Source organism: Bemisia tabaci, chromosome 1 (assembly GCF_918797505.1).
Source record: "Bemisia tabaci chromosome 1, PGI_BMITA_v3".
Taxonomy (NCBI): Eukaryota; Metazoa; Arthropoda; class Insecta; order Hemiptera; family Aleyrodidae; genus Bemisia; species Bemisia tabaci.
This window is the reverse complement of record NC_092793.1, coordinates 34,593,122-34,620,106: the sequence shown is the minus strand read 5'-3', so window position 1 is coordinate 34,620,106 and position 26,985 is coordinate 34,593,122. Positions and strand designations below refer to the sequence as shown.

The 26,985-nt window shown below is 39.9% G+C and overlaps 1 protein-coding gene across 2 annotated transcripts in view; it reads right to left on the bottom strand.

Moving 5' to 3' along the window:
* The window catches only part of cos (kinesin-like protein costa), a 143,835-nt gene that overhangs the window by 52,724 nt on the left and 64,126 nt on the right, over nt 1-26,985 (bottom strand). For both annotated transcript variants that reach the window (XM_072300250.1, XM_072300248.1), the window contains one exon: nt 8,022-8,187. In XM_072300250.1, coding sequence (XP_072156351.1) covers nt 8,022-8,187 — 166 coding nt within the window. The remainder of the gene's footprint in view (nt 1-8,021; nt 8,188-26,985) is intronic.

Here is a 26,985-nt window from a genome sequence, read left to right as displayed (position 1 = left end):
TAGAAAGTCATGGAGACCCAATTTTAGTCAGCCATTGTACCGCCGGACTTGGCTGCCATCTTGGAAAATATCTTTATATCTTCTACAAAAAAAAACAACAAAATTTTGCCCATAAAATTCTTGCCCAATCCAAAGAAAGTTCCGCAATTTTCTCGCCAAAAAAATGAACACGTATGATGGCTTACAATGTTCTGCTTCATTGGTCTAAAATGAGTAATATCGGAACGACCCAACCTCAATTTTGAATTTGATGACCTCATTTTTCAATTTGATGCCCATGCAAATAGTGGATTGCATGCTTTTAGAATAAAATGCTTTGGAACCTTCAATTGAACATTCAAGTTCTTCCGGGGAGAGGGGAAGGGGATCCAAGTTAAAACTTTAAACTCACATGTCCCGTAAGTTGCTCTTAGCCTTTGAATCTGAAAATAGAACCTCTCTTTTAACAGAAACAGAAATCACCACTAAAAGAATGAAAAAGAGATAAAAAAGAAAAATCTGAGTCTCGAGGAGAGCAAAACAGAGGCATAAATATTGGCCGGTAAAAAAGAGAAATCTAAAGCCAAAATAAAAATAGAAGAAACTGACTTTGAAACCAAAGAAATACTTAAATACTTGGGCTTCTATCTCACAAAATATTTAAATTTTAATAAACACTTGTAAATGACTTGTAAAAAATTAAATAAAACTGCCAACTATTATAGGAGAATTCTACCAAACACGTTCGTTCCCACTTTTCATAAAAGAAAAATAATATTTCATTCCCTCTTATCAATCCTCTTTTACAGCATAACTATTTGGATAATTGCTACACAATGGAAAAAATCTATAAAACTAATTGAAACTTCTTTTCGACCCTTAAAAAGACTTTAATCTGCGGCTATAACTCAATCAAATTTTGCTCAAGATGTAATATCGGGGGTTCCTCCAGCCAGGCTCCTCATTGAACTAAAACTAAGAATAGCACGAGAAGAGAATAAACTAACTGTAGAAAGTGAAATTAGAGACAAATGGCGAGAAATATGGGAAAAAGAAACTGGAAACAAATGGATAAAAACAGTACTAAATGATTTAAATGCCTGGCTGGATAGAACTCACGGCTACCCTGATTTCTATCTGACTCAGTATATGTCTGGACATGGCGCATACGGAAGCTATTTGGATAAAAGACATCTCACGGATTCTCCTCTGTGCTCCTGCGGAGAATTAGATACTCCTGAACACACATTTTTTGCTTGTAAATTAAACGAAAAAGATAGGGAGAAATTAGAAAAGGAAATCAACCATCAAATATGTGCAAATAACTTATTACAACTTATGTTAGAGAATAGGAAATACTGGAACTCAGGATACAATTACATCAAGAATATTGACTTACTTACTTTCTTTTTCGCCCGATGAATTTTTCGGTTGTCACTATTTAAACTTAAACGATGGCCATTTCGACTTCTGTGGAAGTCATCATCAGGTAATTAATAACTAACAACGAAAATAAAAACAAAAACCGAAGCTAAAAACTGACGTTAAAATTCCACGTATTATCGCCGGCGACGCGTCGCGATACTAGTCAGTGCGATATCTTGCCGGTGATCAGCTGACTGTGTTGCGTCACGATGGAGGGCGGGGGGGACGATCACTGGTGCCACCTGTTGCTCGATTTGTGAATTAAGTAGCTGCTCCTTAGGTGTTTTCATTATTTCGATTTGTTCTAATACAATTAATTTTCGGCCTTTTTGACACACTTTTTCTAGTTTCGCATAACAATTTTCCAGTTTATGGTCAGTGTCGATTATATGATCCCCAAACGATGAATGACCTCTCCTTTTTAGTATGGCACAGTCAACGTGTTCCTTCAGCCTTGTTGCCACACTCCTTCCTGTTTGGCCTATATATATTTTCCCACAGTTACATTCTATTTTGTACACCCCGCTTGCTTCTGATTTTTCACATTTCTCTTTTGTATTGATCAAAATTCTGCCCAAATTTCTCTGGTTGCCGTAGGTTACTATTATGCTTTTGTCCTTCTCTATTATTCCCTTCACTCTCTCAGATATTTTCTCGATGTATGGTATTGAGATCCATTTTTCGGTCCCTTTTGTTTTTATTTTCCCATCTATCGTCCTGTCCCTTTCCTCTTGTTGTCTGCGATGTAGTAGATGAAAAATGTCACGTTTCCGATATCCGTTGTTGGTGGCAATGTTCAAGATAGTTGTTAGCTCCCTCTTATATTCCTCCTTTTCAAGTGGTATAGTTGTTAGTCTGTTAAGCATGCTATGGAACCCTGCCATTTTCTGGGGCCAGGGGTGGTACGAGTTATTAGGTATTATTGCATCTGTGAGGCATTGTTTCCTATAAATTCCAAACTTTATCTTTTTGTTTTCTACTCGTATGGTAAGGTCCAGGAAATTCAGAGTTTTTCCACCCACTTCCAATTTGAATTAGAGATTGGGATGTAAATCATTTATCTCATTATGAAAAATGGACAGTTCTCGATCAATGCCCAGCCAAACTGCAAAAATATCATCCATATATCTGAAATAACATAGACTTTTCGAGGCCCATTTATTGGATGTACATATTCTGTGGTCATATTTATCCATGAAAATGTCGGCCATAATGGGGGATATAGGTGCTCCCATTGGTAACCCTTTATTCATCTTATAGAATTTCCCATTGTACTTGAAGTAGTTATTCGAAGTGGTGAACTCTAAAAGCGTTGTGAATTCCATGATTTCACCTTTTGAGAGGGATGAGTGGTCTTTCAGAATGGTTTTCATCCTCATGTTGGTTTCCTCTACATCTACATTTGTGTATAAGTTATCCACATCAAGTGAGATCAATTTAGCATTTAGGGAAATCTCTATGTTCGCAAGTTTTTCGGCCAGTTCCCCTGAGTTTTTGACTGCGTATTGGGGTTTCCATGTGACATGTCTCCTGAAGGTTTTAATTAGGAATTTCTCAACATCATATGTGGGTGATTGACATGTTGATACTACTGGCCTTATCGGAACATCTCTAAAAAAACTACTCTCTGTTCATAAAAGTGTACAATTTGAGCTTTTTAAAAGCTTTAAGTCCACCCTAAAGAAACTATTTGAAACAGAGTAATGGTTTTTTAAAGTTGATGCAGTGAGCGTCATATGAGACTAGTCCTGTAACATTCATAAATCTCGATCTTCTGATGCTTTGAAATATTTTCTTAGGCAATGAGCTAATGAGGTATAAAAATGCCAAACTTCGCAATTCAAGGGTCGGTTTGGGGGCATACAGCTATTCTTAACTCAAAATTCCAAATTTGTTATCACTGATACATGATTTCATCATTATTTTACAATATTCTGGCCCAATGCTTGAGGAAAAGTACTACCTGAAAATGTGACATTTCTTCCTCCATATGCTATTTTTGCATGCCATGTTTCACATGTATGGACACATCCATGCACAGGCACACTTCGGTCAAATTTCATTATTCTGGTTGCAACTTGGCTGCAAAAATCTGAGAATCATGCAGAGATGGGGCCGGTCACCTGACACGAGGTAAATGGTCCACTATTTCAAAAATGACACTTATGACTAAATGACGGCCGGTAGTAAAGGGCCAGTGGAACTAGGGTCTTAACAATTTTTTATTCCCAACTTAAATGTGGATGTACCTGCTAACTTTCACACGCCTAGCTGCTAAACACCCACGACAATCCGACAAACCTCGAGGGAACAGGGCAGATCGTTTTTTTCCAAGATGGCAGCCAAGTCCGGCGGTACAATGGCTGACTAAAATTGGGTCTCCATGACTTTCTATTTTCAACACATTTATAGATATTAATGCCAAATTTTACGTGCCAAGTTGCAAAACAGCCGCACAAATCTGAGAAACCATGAAGAAGCAGGACTGGGCTGTTAATTTCCAAAAGGGTGACCATTAGCCAGGGTAAAAATGGCTAACTGAACTCTAGAGCGGCTTATGACTAGACCTCTCCTGAACTTGGCCTGCCGGCACCATATACCCGAACTCATCCTAGAAAGCGCAATCACCTGCTCCATTGGGCCCACCAACCAGCCGGAGCATAATCTTTTCACTGAATTCCGCGGACAATGGGACCATATTGATCAGTCCAACTACAAAACTGCGCTTGAAGATCCAGGCACGCTAAAAGCTTTGGGCTCCACCAGACAAAACGCAATTACTTTTTGCCCGCCGCAAACAGTTCTCGGTAAGTCTTCCTATTATTATCGCTCAAATTTGACTCCCTTCATTTCTTCGTTTTCAATCAAGAGGAAAATTGGATTTTTTTCCATGATTTTTTCATGGAACTGTTCTGATGCACCTAATATTTAAAGAAAAAAAAAATAATGAAATTCGTTCTGAAATTTAATCTTACCAAACTTTGCTACTAAACCTCATGATACTTAAATAAGTGCATGTTCAATGACGTTCATTTTGAAAAGTTATTCTGAAACTGATTGATGGGCAACTTTGACAAAAGAGGAAGGTGCATGTTCAATGACGTTCATTTTGAAAAGTTATTCTGAAACTGATTGATGGGCAACTTTGACAAAAGAGGAAGATCAGTATGAGGATTATCAGTACAACTACGTGCGCAAACTAAAAGGAAGAAAACTCAAAACAAAACAATGGCAAAACAACTCCTTATTTATGAGAACTAATTGATTTGGTTTGCTTTCTGTCGCTTGTTTCTAGGAATACAATCCGCTTGACGATTATAAGGAGCTTTTAGAACTAGTTTTAATTTTTTGCGGAGAAAAACCAGACAGAGGAGTGCTTTTCAGAAGACCCGGAGCCGTCTCAAATTCCAGATGGATGGCCAAAGCCATGTCCGTAAATGTAAAATGTACATATTCCGTGAGGAATATCCAACTGATCTTCTAGAGCAAATCTCGCAAATTTGTGTTTTTATAGTACGTCTTTATGTGAAATACTGGTTTGAGGCTCCAGTTGGTGACATGGCACCTAACAGTGATTTAAAGTTTTTGATTGGTCTTGTAAATTACAAAAAAGTAAACAGGAATATTTTAGAGGCAACTTCAAAAAAATTCACCAATCACTTATGGTATCTCTCAGAAGAACTTGTCGCTTTTTCCCTTTTTGACACGAAAGTTTCCACACTAACAAAAATTAAGATGGTAAAAGCCTAAGAAAGGAAAGCTCTAGAGATTCGTATGTTGAGGAAAGAAGTGAACCTAGAAAATAACAATTTAAAAAAATTAACTCTCCATAAATTTCTCACGGCTAATACAGTCAATTTCTTTAAAATTTCAGACATTCCGCATGAATTCATAAGTCACCATCTTTCGAAATGGGACGAAAACGAGTCTTTTCAACAATGTAGAAAAGTTGTTAAAAGTTTGCGGGTCACTAATGACTACGCCGAGCGAGGGGTCGCTTTGATAACCAAACATAATCGAAGAATCACTAATAAAGAGGAACAACAGCAATATTTGTTACAAGTTGTACAACAGCACAGAGCCAAATATTCATCGGCCGCCAAAAAAAGCTTTGTGTAATTAATGTGTTTGCTTTTTTATTCCACATTTCCGATGTTTTGGTCAATTATTTATATTCCAATTTTTTCAATCGTAAATGAATACTTGATGTAGCTGAATTTTTGTATGTTATAATTTCCCTTCTTTGCGACCACTGTGTAGCAAATATTTTTTTTTTCTTCAAAATTTTGGAAGCTTATAAAAAAACTTTATTGGTAAAACCCTGCAATATGCCTCTTGACAGCCCGTGGCTAAATAAAAGAGCCTTAATCTAACGTTTAAAAATTCCGGATGGTTCCTAGGAAATATGCAGGTCTGTCATTTTAACACTTCGTTATAACCGTAGTAGCAATTTTTTTAAAACATTTTGAAAGCTTGCAGTTTATTCAACTGTAAAAAACTTTATTGGTCAGTGTTCTGGGCATTTTAAATTTTTGTATCCATATTTTCTCTATGAGGGCCCTCTTCGTAGTAAAAACAGGTTCTATTACTTACAGCGCTACAAGGAAAGTAATGGGTGGTATTTTTGGACTTACTTCCATGAAAAAGAAAAAATTAAGAAAAGGACCCCGCACACCTCTTATGGGAAGCTGCACCATGAAGAATTGCCTTCTGACTTATGTCACTCGATTCTTCTCAAGATGCTGATCAAAAGTTATAATTGCGCCAACTTTCTACGATGCACCGTTTTCGCAAAAAACCTATGAGAAGATTCCATTATTCGGTGATAAAAAGCCAGAAAGATTCCTCATTTCAGTGCTCGATTGACAAGTAGCTGTGTGTCAACAGGGAAATCATGGGGACTCCCGTACCGAGAGGCAGTCTTATCTCGGATTCCGCACGCCGTTTTGCTCGACCATTCAAATCAGATTCTTGAGGAGCATAAGAACAGGAAAGTCGGAACGTCAACCGGACGAGAGCGGGAGGGAGATAGCCCCTGAGTCGGCAGGTACAGATAAGAAGACGGACACGCGCTACGCTTTTTCCTTATTCACATTGGACCTGTTCTCAAATGCTTTGTTCTTTTTTATTCATAGTCGCCGAATAATTGAATCTTCTCATAGGTTTTTTTTTGCATATACTATCGGAGTGTAGGCACAACATTTTGAGCTTGGAGAAGATATGTCCCGATGGATGAATTTTATTTGTGATTTTTTCAAAATTTGTCGTCATATCTAATATGATTCTTGTGTAAAATTTCACGGACTTTCGTTTATAAAATAAGCATTTTTCGCTACGACGCGTTTTTCTTTCAGAAAAGAGGCCATTTTTGATCACAGGGCGAGCTACTTAGAGGCAAAAGTAAAAAAATCGATTTTTTAGTAAAAACGTCCCTGGCGGAGGTTCTAAAAATGCTCCGATCGGTCTGAAACTTTACAGGAATTTTTTTTAATGTATTAGCACCTATTGGAAACCGGGGAGCTGAACTTTTCCAACTTTTTTTTAGCATACAAATAAGCCGCACCCTAGTGCGCATCTACCACAGCATGCTCTCTCAATGGTAACAAGGAGAATCAGTTCAACTGGCATTAAAAACGGCTGGAATAGCAGCACCAGGGTATGAGCACCGCTAGAGCTGCTAATACTGTGTACTTTTGATATTTCATAGAATAAATGATTGGTATTTTTACTACTGATGACTGATTATACTAATTTTTCACGGTTTCTTGCATTTTATTGCAAACAAATGGTGGAAATAGCAATTTGAACAATAGCATGATATCATTTAAATCACATTGTGTGAGAAATCTTAAACAGGGTGTCTAGTTTTTTCATTTTGGGAAATCTTGATTATTCCTGATTTTTAACTGCTAAATCTTGATTTCATAATTTTTACAAATCCTAATCAAATCCTGAATTTTTGAAAAGAAAATTAAAATTTCTGCAAAAGCGTATGCAAAAGCAGAACTCTAGACTTTAGTTTTAGGGATTAAAAACACACACGTTTCTCAAATCCTGATTTCACGACCAATTTTTCCTCATATTCTAATGAAGTCGAGATTAAATCCTGATTGACCTCAAATTCTGATGGAATCTGGAAAATCCTGATGCTAGACACCCTGTAAAATACAATTTTTACAGTCTAAGATTAACGACATTTTTCGTTTCTTGACCTGATAGGAAAATTGCTTCATAGAAAATTTAGCCTCCTTTGCATAAGAGCCCTTTTCCTTTGGACAGTCACATACAGCGTAATTGAGAAGTCCCGCACCGGCACCTGGCATCTCCTATGTAACTTTTCTATCAATTGAGAAAGAGATAATTTAATAAAAAATATTCACATTAGTAAGTACTGAGCTAAAAAGAATCAATTTAATACTCGAAATACTATGACTCAAAAAATTGAGAGTGCTCCTAGGTCAAAAGGAACAAATGTTGGAGCCCCCCAAAATTGTAAAGGGATCACCTTGAAATGGGCTACAAACCCTAGGGATCAGAGGGGAGTCACAGGACTTTTTGATCACTCTTTACATGCATTTTTGGCATTTTTTCAGTAAGAGGCAAAGTAGCGTACAAACCTGCTCTAATAAAAGTCTATTCAATTTCGTTTTGGCATCTTCATGTACAAAAGCCTCCCGCCGATCCTTCATTTCAGATTCTTGCCGATCTTCCAATTTCAAACTTTTTGCTAGTTTTTGCATTTTCTTTTTGGAGAAATGTAAAGTGCGTTCAAGCTCCATAATGCTATTCGTAAGCAGAAAAGAAAGAGATGCTGTTAGTTTAAAATAATAAGGAAAATATATGGACCATTGGTCAGAGACAGAGAGGGTACCATTCAACATGAAGTTGATGGAAAATTCTCAGTAGCAAGACAAGGCAAAAATAAAAATATACAGGAGCAACATTCAAAAATTTCAAAGTATCACTTGACCACAGTGCAATGTGCTATATATTGTGGTGCCACACTACAGTCTTCTGCGATAATCTAGGAAATGCATGACAAAAAGTGGCAACATACACTGGCTGAATTTCAAAGAGCCATGCATATTTTGCCCATCATTGGGCCTTCAAAATTGGGGTCCATGTGAGGTTATTTTTCATCTTTAGGATGACATTATACATATACTAAAATTTCAGATTGAGTATATGAGCTGTTTTCAAGATACGGGGGTCAAAGTCCTCGCTTTACACATAATTCTGCAGGTTTCGCTGGCCGGACCATTGTGCCGTGCTTCTTGTGCTCTTCCCTTCCAGTCCACTCTGGCCGCTCTCCGCTTCCCCGCTACCCATACCTGAGGCTCGCACTCCGACTCTCACAGTGATAAAGACCATCCGGCTCGGTGACGATGAGCGTAGCCGCGTGAGCGTCAGAGTTCGAGCCTCGGGCAGACTTCTGGCTGCTGCAACTACTCTTTTGGTTTGCGCCAAAATTAGCCAAAAATATAATTGACATTTTCATACTTTCTGTTTCGCGCACTTAAAACAATATTCTTCATCTAACAAAATGTAAAAACGCGTATCAAACTCTTACATCTTGGGTTAATTTAGGAAAGAGATTTGTTTTAGATAGATTTCAGAATTCATTTTGGATCACACTGCCCATCATATGTGCAAAGAGAGATGGCCTGCAAGTTAAACCTTGCACGTTTGCAGTTGGTTCATCATTATTTTACAATATATTGGCCTTATGCTCGAGGAAATAGGAAATGGCGTATGGAAGAACATATTTCACATTGTCAGTTGGTAAACTTTCATCATTTCATCATTCTGGCGGTAACTTTGCCGCGAAAATCGGAAATACATACAGAAATGGGGTCGGTCAGCTAGAGTTGAGTAAATGGTACGCTATTTCCAAAAATGGCAGTTGATAACAAAGGTGAAGGGACGGCGGAGCTAGGGTATTGACGTTTTTTTATTCCCAACTTAATTGTGGGTGTACCTGCCAAATTTTACGCGTCTAGCTTCAAAACAGCCACGAAAATCTGACAAACCTCGGAGGAACAGGGCAATTAGCTTTTTTCCAAGATGGTGGTCAAGTTCGGCGGTAAAATGGCTGACCAAACTTGGGTCTCGATGAATTTCTACTTTCAACACACTCATGGATATTCCTGCCAAAATTCACGCGTCCAGGTGCAAAACAGCCGCGCAAATCTGAGAAACCGCGGAGGAGCAGGACTGGGCTGTTATTTTCCAAATAGCGGCCATTAGCCAGGAAAAAGATGGCCGACTGAATTTGGGTCTCGATAGATTTTTGTTCTCAACATGTTTATGCATATTCTTGCCAAATTTCATTTATCTCATTGCAACCCAGCCGCGAAAATCTGATAAACAGCGGAGAGACAGCGCTAAACCGCTAATTTTCGAAATGGCGGCCAATAGCAAGGTTCAATGGCCGACTGGACTTAAATGTCAATTTTTCCTCATTCTAGACACACTCAAGTATATTCCTGCCAATTTCATGTTCATGGGTTAGTTAGAACGCCTGAAAAATGAGATAATAATGGAAATCAGTTTATGGCGGCCAAAGTACGGGGAACCATGGGAGATCCAGCTTGGATCCCGATGGATTTCGATTCTAGGTACCTTGAACTATATTTTCACCAAGTTTCATGCTGGTAGCCTAATTTGAAATATTTTGGTGATATTTGACCCTAAGCGACCCCACTAATATAGTGTCACAAATAGAAACATTAGCTAAATAAACAAACCAGGCGGCAGCCATATTGTTCGGACTTACACAACTCGAGAGAAACCAAGGGTAACCTACCGTGTGGAGTCAGCTCTTACCTCGCGCCAACAGCCCGGATTCAAATAGCGTTTTCAAGGGGTACGATTTTAAAATCGTTATTTCTCCCCTTAGGAATTTGTTTCAAAAATGTTTAACATGCTCATCGTGCTTCTCGTAAAATTTTACCTTAGATGCAATAGCTTTAAAGCGAATCCCTCACCAGCCGAACTGGCCCATTGTAATTACCAGGAGAGGTATTTTTTCAGAAAAAGTACGACCCTGACATCAGAATGAAGAAAATAATACGCTGCTTTAACAGGGTGTCTACTGAGGTCCACAAAAATAAAATAAGTACTTTTTAGGTACTTAAGGAGAAATTTAAGTACCTCGCCTTGGGGAAAAATTAAGTACTTTTTAAGTACCTTTTCGCGACGTATTAGTCCAGTCATATGGGGATTTTATGCAATTTTAAGAGCGGAAATTTTTTCCTCACCTGATTTCTCATCCATAGAGGGTCCTTAACGAGAATCTAAATTTGCGACATCGGCACTGTATGGGAACCTCCCCAAAATCGAAAAAAAACGGCCAAAAATCGGCGATTTTCTCTCGTTTTTCGGCTAATATCGCTAAAACCGCTCATTTTTCGAGTAACTGTGTAAGAACTTGCCTTAAAGTAGATAAAATTACGGACATTTTCCACCCGGTCCGAAATTTTTCTGATAAATAATATGCCCACTACAAGGTTGCCAAAAAAAATCCCAAAATGTTCAAAATTTCATTTTTTAAGGTTTTTTTGCTTGTAACATTTTTTTCCAGCAATTTTTGAAGGTAAGTGTATCAGCCGAAATGAAAGTAGATTCAAAATGCTACAATTTCGTGTATCAGACTTTGCCATAGGGCGTAACAAGGCGGCTCCACGGCGTTGCCAAAGTTACGGTCTCCAAGGGCATTTTCCGTGGCGGTGCATTTCACGCAACCGCTCCACTCAATTTTACCTGAGAAAGAGGGTTATTCATATAGGCGAAAAATGTACCCAGCCCGGAATGTACGAAACTTTGTGAGCTGATAGTACTAGTTGAGAGAGGCTTATCCCTAGCTCCGTTTTTGCAGGAACCCCAGGGAAACAGCGTTGCCATTTTTTAAAGTCGTAACCTTCAAACACCCATAACTTTCGCAGAAATGCAGTTACAGAGCTCGTATTTATACCAAAAGATGCAAAAAATTACGTTCTTTCAGCCAATGCCAAAGAAATTTTAATTTGGCTCCATTGTTGCCACGTTTTGGCCATTTTTTTAATTTTCGTAATTATTTAAAATCACGTTACCGCCTAAAACAGTATTTGCGGTTGGTGGGGATTGAATAAAAACCTGTCGGAATTATTGTTCGTTTGATTCCGCATCCATCGATATATTATACTTTTCTGAGAGACTTAGGGAACACGAGTTATAGCGATTTGAAAATTCGGCAACACGCCCTATACCCCGATATTGACGCGCGTTTAGGTACGTTTCGCAACTCCGTGTTAAAGCAAAACGCCTAGAACAAACAAAATTCGAAAAGTCAGTTCATGTTTTGCGCTTTTTTGAAACTTTCACATGATTTTTAGGAATTCAAGGAGCGGCGGTGTTGCCGGTTTTCAATGAAAACCACCGCTGCCATCACAATTTAAAGTAGTACTCATTTAATCTTATCCAGCTACATTTGCTAACCTAAACTGACCATTTGCGACATGGTGTTGACAACATTGCCTATTTATCGGCAATTGTTTATTTATCGGATCGATGGTTTCTTCTATCCCTCTGCAACGGCAGTGGTGACCGACAGTAACGAGATATCGAAATTTAAAGCTACCGAATCACTCAAGCGGTCCGATGAGTAGTTTTGGCGAGGGGCCTAGATCCATTGCTCTTGATCTCTATACAATATCGATATCTCGGTACTGTCAGGCACCACTGCCGTTGCAGAGGGATAGAAGAAACCATCGATCCGATAAATAAACAATTCCAACTACAGAATAAGGCTGAACGTGATTAAATAAGTAATACATTTTTTTTTGTGATTGCGGTGGCGGTTTCCATGAAAACTGGCAACCCCGCCTCTACGCGAATTCCGACGGAAATTAGGCAATGTTGTCAACACCATGTCGCAAATGGTCAGTTTAGGTTAGCAAATGTAGCTGGATAAGATTAAATGAGTACTACTTTAAATTGTGATGGCAGCGGTGGTTTTCATTGAAAACCGGCAACACCGCCGCTCCTTGAATTCCTAAAAATCATGTGAAAGTTTCAAAAAAGCGCAAAACATGAACTGACTTTTCGAATTTTGTTTGTTCTAGGCGTTTTGCTTTAACACGGAGTTGCGAAACGTACCTAAACGCGCGTCAATATCGGGGTATAGGGCGTGTTGCCGAATTTTCAAATCGCTATAACTCGTGTTCCCTAAGTCTCTCAGAAAAGTATAATATATCGATGGATGCGGAATCAAACGAACAATAATTCCGACAGGTTTTTATTCAATCCCCACCAACCGCAAATACTGTTTTAGGCGGTAACGTGATTTTAAATAATTACGAAAATTAAAAAAATGGCCAAAACGTGGCAACAATGGAGCCAAATTAAAATTTCTTTGGCATTGGCTGAAAGAACGTAATTTTTTGCATCTTTTGGTATAAATACGAGCTCTGTAACTGCATTTCTGCGAAAGTTATGGGTGTTTGAAGGTTACGACTTTAAAAAATGGCAACGCTGTTTCCCTGGGGTTCCTGCAAAAACGGAGCTAGGGATAAGCCTCTCTCAACTAGTACTATCAGCTCACAAAGTTTCGTACATTCCGGGCTGGGTACATTTTTCGCCTATATGAATAACCCTCTTTTGCAAAAAACCTTCATAGTCCAGGCAAACAAGGAAAAGAGCCTGCAAAAATCCCGGGTAGCAATGTTTTCATCGTTTCCTATGTAATTTTTGACGCTGAATCCGAATTTCAACTTTGCGCCATTAAATTCGGACCGGAAAGTTGCCAAATTTGGCAAAAATGGCCTAAAATCAGACTTTTTTCCGGATTATGGCCTGTAACTTGCCAAAAATTGATCTGACGATAAAATTAGTTATTTTCAGAAACAAAGCTCGTTAAATTTCCTATAAAAAAGTTCCTACACACTTTTTTGCTCAAGGCAAAATCAAGCGCGCTGGCGGGCTCCGAACTTTGTAAAATGTGCGAAAATTGCGCTTACTGTAATGTGTTGGGTTATCCCTATTATTTACATCAACTCATTTCACTCAGTGTAAATTTTATCATCTTCACTTAATTTGTCCAGAAATTACTCGTCGGACGATTAAAACAGGAGACATCGGGAAAAACCGCGAAAAACACAATTTTTGCTCATTTTTCAAAGTTCGGAGCCCGCCAGCCCGCTTGATTTTGCATTGAGCAAAAAAGTGTATAGGAACTCTTTTACAGGAAATTTCGAGCTTCATTTCTGAAAATAACTAATTTTATCGTCAGATCAATGGGCCTGTTGCAAACTTTTGCTAGAGCAGAATGAAGAGTTGTTTCCTATAGATAATGCCTCAAAAATCACGATGAGCGCATCGGCAAAGTCTGAAATGCACTCATAACTTCACAATCTGCGTAAGAAATTTGCGTTTTTTTAAGCTTCCCGCTTCAAAAACGATACTACGGCACAGGTGAACATTTTGTTAGAGGAGTCGCTCCATCGTCGGCAATATTCATCATAGCCGACGCTTGCGCAGTTCCTCGCTTAATTCGAGGAGAGTTCAAGGTCAATTAAGGCGGGCGAGGAAAATATGAAAGTAAACACGCCGATTCTTACATCGTTTGATCCTGTTCAGGTGTTATCTCGTCCCATCACACGTGTTTTGGCGGACTGGCGTCGGCCATGATGAGTATTGTCGCCAATGGAAGGACTCCTCTAACAAAATGTTCACCTGTACCGTAGTATCGTTTTCGAAGCGGGAAGCTCAAAAAACCGCAAATTTCTTACGCAGATTGTGAAGTTATGAGTGCATTTCAGACTTTGCCGATGCGCTCATCGTGATTTTTGAGGCATTATCTGCAGGAAACAACTCTTAGTTTTGCTCTAGCAAAAGTTTGCAACAGGCTCATTTTTAGCAAGTTGCAGGTCATAATCCAGAAAAAAGGCCGATTTTAGGCCATTTTAGCCAAATTTGGCAACTTTCCGGTCCGAATTTAATGGTGAAAAGTTGAAATCCGGATTCAGCGTCACAAATTACGTGGGGTTCTCTGAGAGCATAACTACCCGGGATTTTTGCAAAAACCGCAAAAAACGCAATTTTCGTTCATTTTTCAAAGTTCGGTGCCCGCCAGCGCGCTTAATTTTGCCTTGAGCAAAAAAGTTTATGGGAACTTTTTTACGGGAACTTTAACGAACTTTTTTTTTTAAAACAACCAAATTGTCGTTAGATCAATTTTGGACGAGTCACAGGCCATAACCCGCAAATAACCAAATTTTCGCTCATTTTTCGAAGTTTGGAGCCCGCCAGCGCGCTTGATTTTGCCTTCAGCAAAAGAGTGTGTAGGAACTTTTTTATAGGAAATTTAACGAGCTTTGTTTCTGAAAATAACTAATTTTATCGTCAGATCAATTTTTGGCAAGTTACAGGCCATAATCCGGAAAAAAGTCCGATTTTAGGCCATTTTTGCCAAATTTGGCAACTTTCCGGTCCGAATTTAATGGCGCAAAGTTGAAATTCGGATTCAGCGTCAAAAATTACATAGAAATCGATGAAAACATTGCTACCCGGGATTTTTGCAGGCTATAGCCCTTTTCATGGCTTATTTGCCTGGACTATCAGGAATATGTTTTCTATGTATTTTTTATCCAGTAAAACGCTATTTTGCAGTCTCAGTCATCAACTACTGAAATTGCAAAATAGCGTTTTTCGAGATAAAAATGCAGTGAAAATGGTTTCGCGCCGTTATCTGATTGGGGAGGGGGAGGAATGGGGGTTGGGGAAAGGGATGCCAAACGGGGTGAAATCTCTAATTTTCTTAATTATAGAGGAGATTTAATGTCTTAAAGCAAAATTAAACGTTAATGGAGACCATAAAACGTTCCTCATGATGTAGAACTATGATGCAGCTTTGCAGGCGATTTCGGCCGTGCGAGTCTCCGACTTCAAGCACTCCTAACTTCCGCTGAAACAATCACTAGTCCAAAAACTAAGAGTGATTCTAGTAGCATTTTTTGTCTACTTTAATTTGTGTGCACCAATTTTGCCGAAAAACCGCTAGGAAAAAAGATATTTGAGAGAACCGCAAAAAATTTCGATTTTTTTCAAATTTCCCGCTATTTACAGCGCGCTCTGGCGGATGGTATACGCATGTTATCATAACTTTGATACATGATTCTAAACCATAATTTTATGTACTTTCATTCTGCAAATAGCTCTTTTTGCCGCCCAACGCACAAGGAGCGAGTTATTAACGATTTTTAGTCAAAAAATGAGATTTGGCAAGGTTTTTTTAAGATGGCGGCTTTAGCGGCAAAAATCGAAGGCAGAAAACTTCAGATTCGGTTTCAGCGCTAAGAAATACATAAGAAACATATTCCAGAAAGTTTTTCGCAAAATTTTTCAGGTAAAATTGAGTGAAGCTCAAACAGCGATATTAGCCGAAAAACGAGAGAAAATCGCCGATTTTTGGCCGTTTTTTCCGATTTGGGGGGGGGGGGGTATCCATAAAGTGCCGATGTCGCAAATTTTGATTCTCGTTAAGGACCCTCTATGGATGGGAAATCAGGCGAGAAAAAAAGTTCCGCTCTTAAAATCGCATAGCGGCCATTATTATCCTCAAATGACTGATCGCAATTCTTCGATTTTGGCACTGCCGCGCGCTTCACTTCGGCTATTCCCGTGGCCTTTTCGGCTGTTTCCGTCAAGTCGAGGGAAATGCCTTGTTCCGCTCCTTTACAACAACCGCGCTCTTACGGGCTGACATTGTAATAATACGCCTGACGGTCAACGCACAGAGGGTTGCATAACTATCAGGCGATCGAACTGAACGCGCAGCGCAAAATGCGAAAAATTACGGACCTTCCTCGAGATTTACGTACTTTTTAGGTACTTACGGACCGACCTTAAAAAATGCGTACTTTTTCCGGACTTTACGGACTGGTAGACACCCTGCTTCAAGATGACAGCTTTAAAAATGGCAGAGAGCTGTCTTTTCGATTGAATGCTAAAGGATTAGGATCAATGTTTTTTTTTACCACAAAAGAACCAATTTGACATCAAAATGCAAAAATATTGCATTGTTCTCAAGATGAGGCAATTACCTCCTTTTGGGAGGCTTAAATAATCTTAAAGAAGCGTGTTATTTTCTTCATTCTGATGTCAGGGTCGTACTTTATCTGAAAAAATACCCCTGATAACTACAATTCATCCAAATCCACCGCGGAACAACAAAGGTACCAATTTTCAGCCATTTTGAACTTAAACCGGCCGCCATTTTGCATCGGTAATAGATGGCAACCTACAATTAACGCGAAAAATTGTCTTTTGTGATGTTCTTTCTGACGAGGTATCACACTATGGGGGTTCCCATTCGAAATTCAACATTTTACCCCTGCCTCCCATCCTCCTGGGGGTCAAAGGGGGTTACGACCTCTCACCAAAAATATACCTACTTTTTTAAAAGAAGTTTCGTCGAAATCGCAAGTCAATATCTGTAACCGTTCCAGGGGTATGATCACGTACCCATACTTCTTGCTCACCCTGTATGGAGAAAGCCCCCCTCCCCCAATGGAAAACCGGGTGAACGTTTGTGAAGGACGTAGAAAAATTCACCACATGTAGCTTAATCAATAACCCCAAACCGCGCTCCGATATCTAAATCAGAAAAAATGTTAGGAGTGGTCGGAATTCGACATAGAAGTACCTGCAGAATTAAGAGAAAAGCAGGGACTTTGATCCCCGTATCTCGAGAACAGCTCATATACTCAATCTGAAATTTTAGTTTATGTATAATGTCATCCTAAGGATGTAAAATAACCTCACACAGACCCCAATTTTGAGGGCTTAAAAACGGGCTAATGGGGTTGTTGCATGAATTTTTTTTAATTCAGTTTCTAGGAGTTGGTGGTGTGCTGATTGTTAAGGAATTTTTTTAAAAAATTTCTAATGATTGGAACATGGAGAAAAAGCGTCGAAAGTTGAGAAACGGTTTGAAACGGGGTTCCTTCCCGCGCCTCGAAATCACGTGACTCACGTGCGTTGTAACGTCACAACGCATGTTCACGGATTTTTGCTATCTAAACTGCGTGCTAATATGAGTTTTTTGGAAAAATCAGGAAAAATCGAGTTTTCCGACTAAACTCATTTCTTTTATCTTGATGGATACCTGAAGATAAGATGAATCAAGTACAGACTGGGTTTTTGGCTCTTCACGACGATTTCTGGGTCGGAAAGTGAGTTGAAAATAGCTCCTTTCCCGTTTTCTTCACGGTGCGGAGGAGCCGTTCAGTGGTGAGCGGAGGGCGGTGCGCAGCGGCCGGCCCTGCTCGGGTTTCTCCGTCCGCAGCGTTTCGGGCAGCGTCCGCTCATCATCGTAGCCAATTGGAGCTCGAGATAAACTGTATCTAACCTAACCTCCACTAGATAAACACGCGGTAGGGTGTCCCTTATTTTTGAAATTTGAGAAAAGTTAAGCTCCCCAGGTCTCAAAACGTGCTATGAGGTGTACAAATAAGGAATGTTTTTTGGAAAAAATTTTAAAAAAATTTTTAGGACTCTCTCAAGCGTCCTAAAGGGCGTCAGTCGAAAACGTTCATTTCTGGTAGAGTGGATAGTCAATCCTAGGTGAAATTGACGAATTAACGCCTGTAAGGCAAAAATTTGGTCCGTTTGGTCGTATCTTTGATCGTTCAGCCGGAAAACCGACTTAAATGGGCGGGAAGTCGAGCCGCGGCCGCGCGCCGCGCGCGGCTGACCGAGACAAGCTTTGCATCGCGCGCCCGCCGGCCGCGCGCAGCGACGCGCGTGGGTTGTGAGTGAGGAACATGTATTCATACACAGCTAAACGTAGTGCAGGAAGCAACGATGGGGAGGCTGCAAAAAAAGACGAAAAAAGGAAACGGGGCGTTTTGTAATATTAACTTCTCATGCTCAACTGGAAACCAAGAAAAATAAAAATATAAATAAATGAATTAATAAATAAATAAATGAAAATAAAAGGCTAAACACGAGTTGTTGATTCGCTGTTATTGCGAGACGGACACTCAATGTTGTTCTTCAGAGGGAGGACAATTAAAATTCTGATAAGGCTCTTTAAAATTAATATAAATTGTTCAATGTTTAAAAACGTCTTCGGCATGAAATCAGTTAAGCGTACCATCGTCCAACTTGCGTAGTAACATATTTTTGGCAACAATAGCAATATTAGGTAGTTTAACAAAAGTCAAAGCCTATCAAAATTTTTCGATGTCATTAGCTAGAATTTTTTTGGATATTTTATGAACATTGTTTGTGAAGTGAGACGATACTTGTAGTAAATCTTGAAATTTTGCTCACCTTCAACTTTCTTATTAAATTTTTGCATCAATTTGACGGCCCTTTCAGTATGGTCCTTCACTACTTCAAGGGCTAAAAAATTTGGTACATATGTATGTATTCCGAGCTTTCTGGACATATACTGGGTCTATATCTAAAAATGCCGATGAAATATCTAGAATGTCAACAAAAAGCCATGCTATTTTTTGTAAATAAATCAGTCAGTCTGGTGAATTCTTCAGGCAGAGCATCTCGACGTCTGAGTGGGGCAGGGCGGCCTGAATTATGTTTTAAATTATAAACACACAGCATCTTCTTCTTCGACGAAATTCTCTTATCGAAAAGAGACAGAGGGACGAGCACTTCACTCAAGTACCATTAGTGGTTTGAAAATTTCTGTAGAGCTCGCCTTGCTAAAGGATCAAATTTTTAAATTCTACTAAGTCTTCAATGAGCTGAAGGTCATTTTAGGGAGCGCCAGCAGAATGGGGAGAACGAAACGGACATTTTATATACACCTTAACAATAAAAAATATTAACGTGAAGAATTCCTTTTTGTTTCTCTCCTAAAAGGGGGAACTAATTTCTAACATCAAGATCTTCAGAGCGTGAATCGCCTTATTCATCCACCGAGCCTTATTAAATGAAGTTGTGAAGGACCATACTGAAAGGGCCGTCAAATTGATGCAAAAATTTAATAAGAAAGTTGAAGGTGAGCAAAATTTCAAGATTTACTACAAGTATCGTCTCACTTCACAAACAATGTTCATAAAATATCCAAAAAAATTCTAGCTAATGACATCGAAAAATTTTGATAGGCTTTGACTTTTGTTAAACTACCTAATATTGCTATTGTTGCCAAAAATATGTTACTACGCAAGTTGGACGATGGTACGCTTAACTGATTTCATGCCGAAGACGTTTTTAAACATTGAACAATTTATATTAATTTTAAAGAGCCTTATCAGAATTTTAATTGTCCTCCCTCTGAAGAACAACATTGAGTGTCCGTCTCGCAATAACAGCGAATCAACAACTCGTGTTTAGCCTTTTATTTTCATTTATTTATTTATTAATTCATTTATTTATATTTTTATTTTTCTTGGTTTCCAGTTGAGCATGAGAAGTTAATATTACAAAACGCCCCGTTTCCTTTTTTCGTCTTTTTTTGCAGCCTCCCCATCGTTGCTTCCTGCACTACGTTTAGCTGTGTATGAATACATGTTCCTCACTCACAACCCACGCGCGTCGCTGCGCGCGGCCGGCGGGCGCGCGATGCAAAGCTTGTCTCGGTCAGCCGCGCGCGGCGCGCGGCCGCGGCTCGACTTCCCGCCCATTTAAGTCGGTTTTCCGGCTGAACGATCAAAGATACGACCAAACGGACCAAATTTTTGCCTTACAGGCGTTAATTCGTCAATTTCACCTAGGATTGACTATCCACTCTACCAGAAATGAACGTTTTCGACTGACGCCCTTTAGGACGCTTGAGAGAGTCCTAAAAATTTTTTTAAAATTTTTTCCAAAAAACATTCCTTATTTGTACACCTCATAGCACGTTTTGAGACCTGGGGAGCTTAACTTTTCTCAAATTTCAAAAATAAGGGACACCCTAACACGCGGTCAAGATGTGGGTAATGGCGGCGAGGAGAAACTCCTGCGTAGTTTGACCAACTGTACAGCAGCTAATGAAAATCGTTTATTTTTAGCTTGAATTTGATGGAACTTTGACGGGATTTTTCGGGCTTAAGGACTTGATTTTTGACTTTTTGAACGTTACCATCGTTTTCATCGCGAAAAGTTCTATGACTACATATTTTTTATTCTCAAATCCCTCACCCATGTCAACCCAACAACCCCATTTTGGCCCTTTTTAGGCAAGGCTCTTTCAAGTCTCTTTTTTTTCTGGTACAGTCCAACACAGTCGCAACGAGCGAAAATTGGCCTGTTTTATACATACAACAAACCTCGGATTATCCAAACTAATGAGGGGGTCCGCCGGTTCGGATAACGAAAATTTCGGATAATCTGGAGTCCTGTGCTCTAGCTTGCGAATGCCACAAAAATAGAGCGGCTTCGACTCCGGCAGAGGAGCCTTTCTTCATACTTTTCCTAGAGCTCCCAGGTTTATGTTGGCTGACTTACTTATCTGGTTTAGCTAGCACGCTAATTTTTCCAATCTGTTACAGTGCTTCTACCAACTCCAACGCAAAAAACGCGTAAAAAAAAGAAAAAAAAAAATGTCCTCCAAAAAATCGGTTCGGAGGATCCAGAGTTCGAATAAACCAGAGTTCGGATAATCCGAGGTTTACTGTACAGGTATCTTCGAAATAATACCTGGTGTACAGCACCCTACTCTGTGGTGCATTCCCCAAATTATGGTGCCGCAGACCTGAGTATGATGCCACAATTTGTGACACACAGCCATGTACCAAGAGCGTAAATAAAGACCCCAAACTCCAGTTAGGGGCGACATCAACGGTGCCTGGCAGAGGGTCTAGTGAATTAAACCGACGATTGGGTTCTTGTGTTTATGTTTCTGTGCGCCACCTATTTAGGCTTATCTCTCAAACCTCATGGAAGTTTCTAGATTTTCGTGGTCGTTCTGAAGAGTTTAATGTGAAAAGTTTCCCATTTTTATTTCAATCTTAGTAAGTCTTTGAGTACATAAACTGGTAATAATGTGAAGTTTCTTTTTTAACCGTTTTACTCAGCAGCAACTGCTGTTGAGAAAGCAAAACGAAGTGAGCATAGTGCAGCAGGATTGTACTTTTAGCCGAAGGCGTTTCTTTGTTATAGTGAAATCTTTTTATTAGGAAATAGTGTTGTACTGATAAATATCAACTGAGTGTCACAAAATCAAAGATACTTGACTTCAAGCATTACAATTAATTTGATTATAAGCAAGTCTCTTTGATTCTGCGTCAGAAGTTGACTGAATCAACAAAGGACGACGGACCGGTCTTATGGCAAAAGTGGGCCCGGTTAAATCGGCTGGCGTTTTGATATGTTGTAGGTCTTAACCTACTGATCAAAAGTGTCAATGGGCATTTCTCCCTATCTCGAAGTTTTACCCCCCATTTTGGGGGTCAAAGTCGCCAATTCGGCGTATAATTGGCAGTTTTTACACCCGGGTTTATTGGTCGCCTATGAGATTCTTTGATGGTTTCTTGAGTCTTTTGTATCCTCTGAATAGGCTAGAGACCATCCGAACTCAAAAACTGACAATTTTGCCTTATGGGGAAGGGGGGGGGGGTGTTCACGCCACCGATTTCAGAGTCGGCGAGCCGCATTAAACCGATTCTTTCGCCATGTTTTGGAGAATTTTTTATGCAAATGATTGCGACTGCATCTTGAAAGGTCGACTAAGATGCAGCTCAGAATATACCCCCGGGCGGGAGGGAAGGGGGGGGGGTGCGACCGAACTCGAGCAGCGTAACTGGCTTGCGCGGGTCGGGTCAAACCGATGCTTCTATTATGTTTTAGAGAACTTTTTTGCAAATGACTCAGGCTGCTTCTTGAAAGGTCTACTAAGATGCAGCTCAAAATATACCTCCCCTCCCCCCCTCCCGGGGGGAAGGCGAAAACTGGGCCGAAAAGCCGACCAAACACGGGCAGCGAAACTAGCTCTCGCGAGTTGCATCAAACCGATGATTTTGTCATGTTTTGGAGTGTTTTTTCTATCCCAATGAAACAGACTGCATTTCGAAGTATCGACTGAGATGGAGCACGGAATATGCTGTATGAGAAAGGAGGCTTCTCAATCCGCACCCTCTCTTGGAATAAGATCTCTCAGCATAGGTCAGTTGGGCACTGACACTAGTATCACTATACTTGGCATTTTTTACCACCACCATCACTCATACATAATTCCGAGGGTCGTTTTAGCTGACACGCATTTCCGACTGAGCCCAATATTTCTATAAGCGAAAGCTAATGGTGCAGATGATTCCTACGGCTGAGACTATATAACGTCGGTTGATTTTAGAAGTATCTCATCTAGGTGATTTTTTAACTGAAATCGCACATTATTATCGAGCATTAAACAGTTTTGTAGAATGTCAAGAAAGGCAAGGAAGAAAGCAAAGCATTCGCAAAAAGGCAATATATGCAATGCAATCAGTTCTGAAGGTATTTGACGAGTTCTGGGTTTTTCATTCTTTCTACTGGAGCTCCATAAGTAATGTATCAAATCCTGGAAGCTCTCAGTGCAGAAAGAGTGGCGAGCTTGCTGAGATTTTTTTACGTAATCAGAAAATCTAAGAAAAAAACAAGGTCATGTACTTCTTCTTTTTAATTTTTTTTCTTTTCAAAAGCAAATAACCCCTCCCCTCGTCGAGATTCTGAAATGCATCAGGATATGCTGAAAATTGAATGATGCGTTAAATGGTATGAAGTTTTAATCGTCCTAGCCAGGTTAAAAAGTGTCACTCTACTAGTGTCAGTGCCACACTGACCTATGCTGAGAGATCCTATTGCGAGGGAGGGTGCGGATTGAGAAGCCTCCTTTCTCATAAAGCATATTCCGTGCTCCATCTCAGTCGACCTTCCGAAATGCAGTCTGTTTCATTGGGATAAAAAAAAACTCCAAAACACGACAAAATCATCGGTTTGATGCAACTCGCGAGAGTTGAATCAAACCGATCAACTCAATCTCATCAACCAATCAACTCATCAACCGATCAACAATCAAACTCGGGCAACTTTCGCTGCCCGAGTTCGGTCGGCTTTTCGGCCCAATTTTCGCCTTCCCCCCGGGAGGGGGGGAGGGGAGGTATATTTTGAGCTGCATCTTAGTAGACCTTTCAAGAAGCAGCCTGAGTCATTTGCAAAAAAGTTCTCTAAAACATTATAGAAGCATCGGTTTGACCCGACCCGCGCAAGCCAGTTACGCTGCTCGAGTTCGGTCGCACCCCCCCCTTCCCTCCCGCCCGGGGGTATATTCTGAGCTGCATCTTAGTCGACCTTTCAAGATGCAGTCGCAATCATTTGCATAAAAAATTCTCCAAAACATGGCGAAAGAATCGGTTTAATGCGGCTCGCCGACTCTGAAATCGGTGGCGTGAACACCCCCCCCCCTTCCCCATAAGGCAAAATTGTCAGTTTTTGAGTTCGGATGGTCTCTAGCCTATTCAGAGGATACAAAAGACTCAAGAAACCATCAAAGAATCTCATAGGCGACCAATAAACCCGGGTGTAAAAACTGCCAATTATACGCCGAATTGGCAACTTTGACCCCCAAAATGGGGGGTAAAACTTCGAGATAGGGAGAAATGCCCATTGACACTTTTGATCAGTAGGTGAAGACCTACAACATATCAAAACGCCAGCCGATTTAACCGGGCCCACTTTTCCCATAAGACCGGTCCGTCGTCCTTTGCTGGTATTTTGATAAGATACTTTAAATCGAAGTCCTTCTCATTGACCTCTGCAGAAGGTATGTACCGATACTATTTCATTAGTTTGCGAAATTAAAATGTATTAAAGTATCTGAATAAATGAATCATAAAATTTACAAACATTGCATGGAATACTGCCTACTATAGAGGTACGATCATGGACCGCTGTGGCGTTAAGTTCACCACACCTTCAGCCAGGTTTGCTGCAGTCGCTCAGTAACAGTTTTTAATACAGGTTTAAATTGGGAGTTGGGGGTCCGTATTTATTCTCTCGGTCCATGACACAGCATCATAGCTATTGTATTCCAGCAAAAAGTTTGTATGAATTAAAAAAAAAAAAAGTTGCTAAAAGGTGCTGGCTACAGCATTAACTTAATTTTAAAAAAAAGTGGCTTTTTTTTCTTCATTTTATGGTACATGGGAACTTTTTCATACAAATTCTATAATGTAAAATATATTCGTCCTGAATGCATAACGTTATGAACTATCTCTAGACGCGGGCAAAGGTACACCATTGGTTGGCAAATGTTGACCATGGCTGACAGTCTTAGTTTTTGCAGTAGCAATAACGAAAAATGTTGTTTTAGTGATAAATAAAAATTGGTTGGCAATGGACGACACTTGTCAGTCAATGTCCTGGTTGACAGAGCAAACGCCATTAATGTTAGATTAGTCATCATTTAATGATTGCATGACGGCTGGGATTCAAATGATGCAATTACTGGTAGAGGTTAACTGACAACGTAGAACTTGTTGTGCTGCTGGTCCACTCTGTGATTTTAAATCCTCCTAGAGTAAAGTGGTCAGCAACAAATGAGCAGGTTAATTAAACATAACTATCAAATATTTGTCGCCTCGACGCCCACTCCCCAACGAACTACACCTCTAGAATGGCTGCCAGATAGCAAACCTGCGTAACGCGCATGGGACGGTTTTTGAAAGCAGGAGGGGGGTGGGAGCCCAAGTATAACTAACCTCTATCTCCATTTCTACCGCGTCTTGCTCATAAGGATTACATGTGAAAATTTCAACCTTTGTAAACTTTAATTATTTTGAGGTTTGCTTTCAAATTTCCTATTTTTTGAGTAAAGAAAACCTCTGAAGAGCAATTATTATGCCATCTTTTCATTGCTATCACTATATTCAACTAAATTGGGGCAAAAGGTGGGCAGTGTCTTACATGGGTTTAGATGGCAGCCTGCTGTGTGAGCCCAAGTAAACCTAACCTATATCAACTTCAAAACGTTACAGGTCTCTAACACTGGTCAGCCATTCTAGAGGTGTAGTTCGTTGCCGCTCCCCTGCTGACGACTGGGCAGTGTCCCGGCCCCTCCGTCTACCTGACCACACAGCTGCGACCCATGGCTCCTTCCGATCCCTTTCTTCACTTTCTGCAAGCACTGTGGCCGGTGCTGGTATAGGAGGTTCTCCCTATGTCTTCCAAAAACTTTCTAGAATTATCCTATACTTAAGAGGGGTGCCACCTGACGATCAGTAGTTACTTTTTCTGGAACTTTCTAAAACTCTCTCGAATTTTCCTCATACCAGTGACTACGAGTAAAAGGAGACCCTTATTACTCCTCTCTTGTACATTTTTGGAGTTTTTCGGACCTTAATAAGATGGCATGCGATGACTGATGACAATTTTTCTGGAATTTTCTCGAACTTTCTCAAATTTTCTCCAGGTGAAGCACAAAATAAACTGAGACCCTCGCCGCATCCTTATCAGCTTTCTAGAATTTTCTTGAACTTTAGGGAGAGTGTTGTGGGTTGACGAGTGGCATTTATTTCTGGAACTTTCTCGAATGCAATCAAAGTGGTAGTGAGGCCACCATCACTCAAGAAGCGAATGATAGGGGTCTAGGGGGCAAAGCTCCCTAACTAGTATTATTATATTTTTTATATTTTTATTATTTTATACTGGAATTTCTTGTATTTTTCAGTCTGACAGGTCTTTTAAAATGTGAATCGAGATTGGTCAACACTCTTTGGGGACTGTTGTCGAAGACCAGTCATAATTGAGGACACCGCACCAAGAACAGCCTATAACTGGAAACCGCGTTTTGAGAAAAACACATTTAAAGTTTTGTTTTTTATGTACTGCGCAGACTTTTCTGTGCAGGTACCCTGTTTTGGTGTTTTTGGGTGACCTAACCCTTCTATGGAAGGATGCCGGGTAGATTTTGCGATACATTTTGGGTTTACACTTCAATGTATTTAATTTAAAAAAGCGGTTTATAGGTCATTATTACGTCCAACAGTCATTTTGGTGGCAATATGAAGTATAAATCATTTTAATCACGCATGATTAACGCAAAATGAAAAAATATCGATAGTGAGTATAGAAAGGGGTAACTAGCACCTTATAGGCCCTTAAGTTTATAGGCCCGTATTACGCCCAACTGTCATTTTGGTGGCAATATGCGAAGTATACATTTTTGGAGGAATGGATAGTTTGAGAGGAGAATAAATTATTTCAATAGCTCGTTTTTCTGAAATAAAAACAAATTTTCATAAAATGAGATAAAAAAATCGAGCCATCACTATCGCCGCGCCGCGCCGATGCCCGCGAACCGAGAATGATAAGGCTGCGCATATAGGTCCTTCTTGCATCCATCAATCCAGAGGCCTGACTTAACTCGGAAAAAAAAGGGTTTTCGACCTCGAGCCATTACCTATCTATATTCTATCGCTACCACAGCATAGTCCAGGGTACGCAGAATCCGAAAAGCAGATGGGCGTAATAACGACCTATACGCCTATAGGCTGTTCTTGGTGCGGTGTCCTCAATTAAATTCACAAGAACAACGTAAGCATTGGCCCGAGATTTTAAATTTTCTAATTTGGTATTATGTTCACTTCTAATCTGAGGGTATCTTCCTGTAAAATTTGG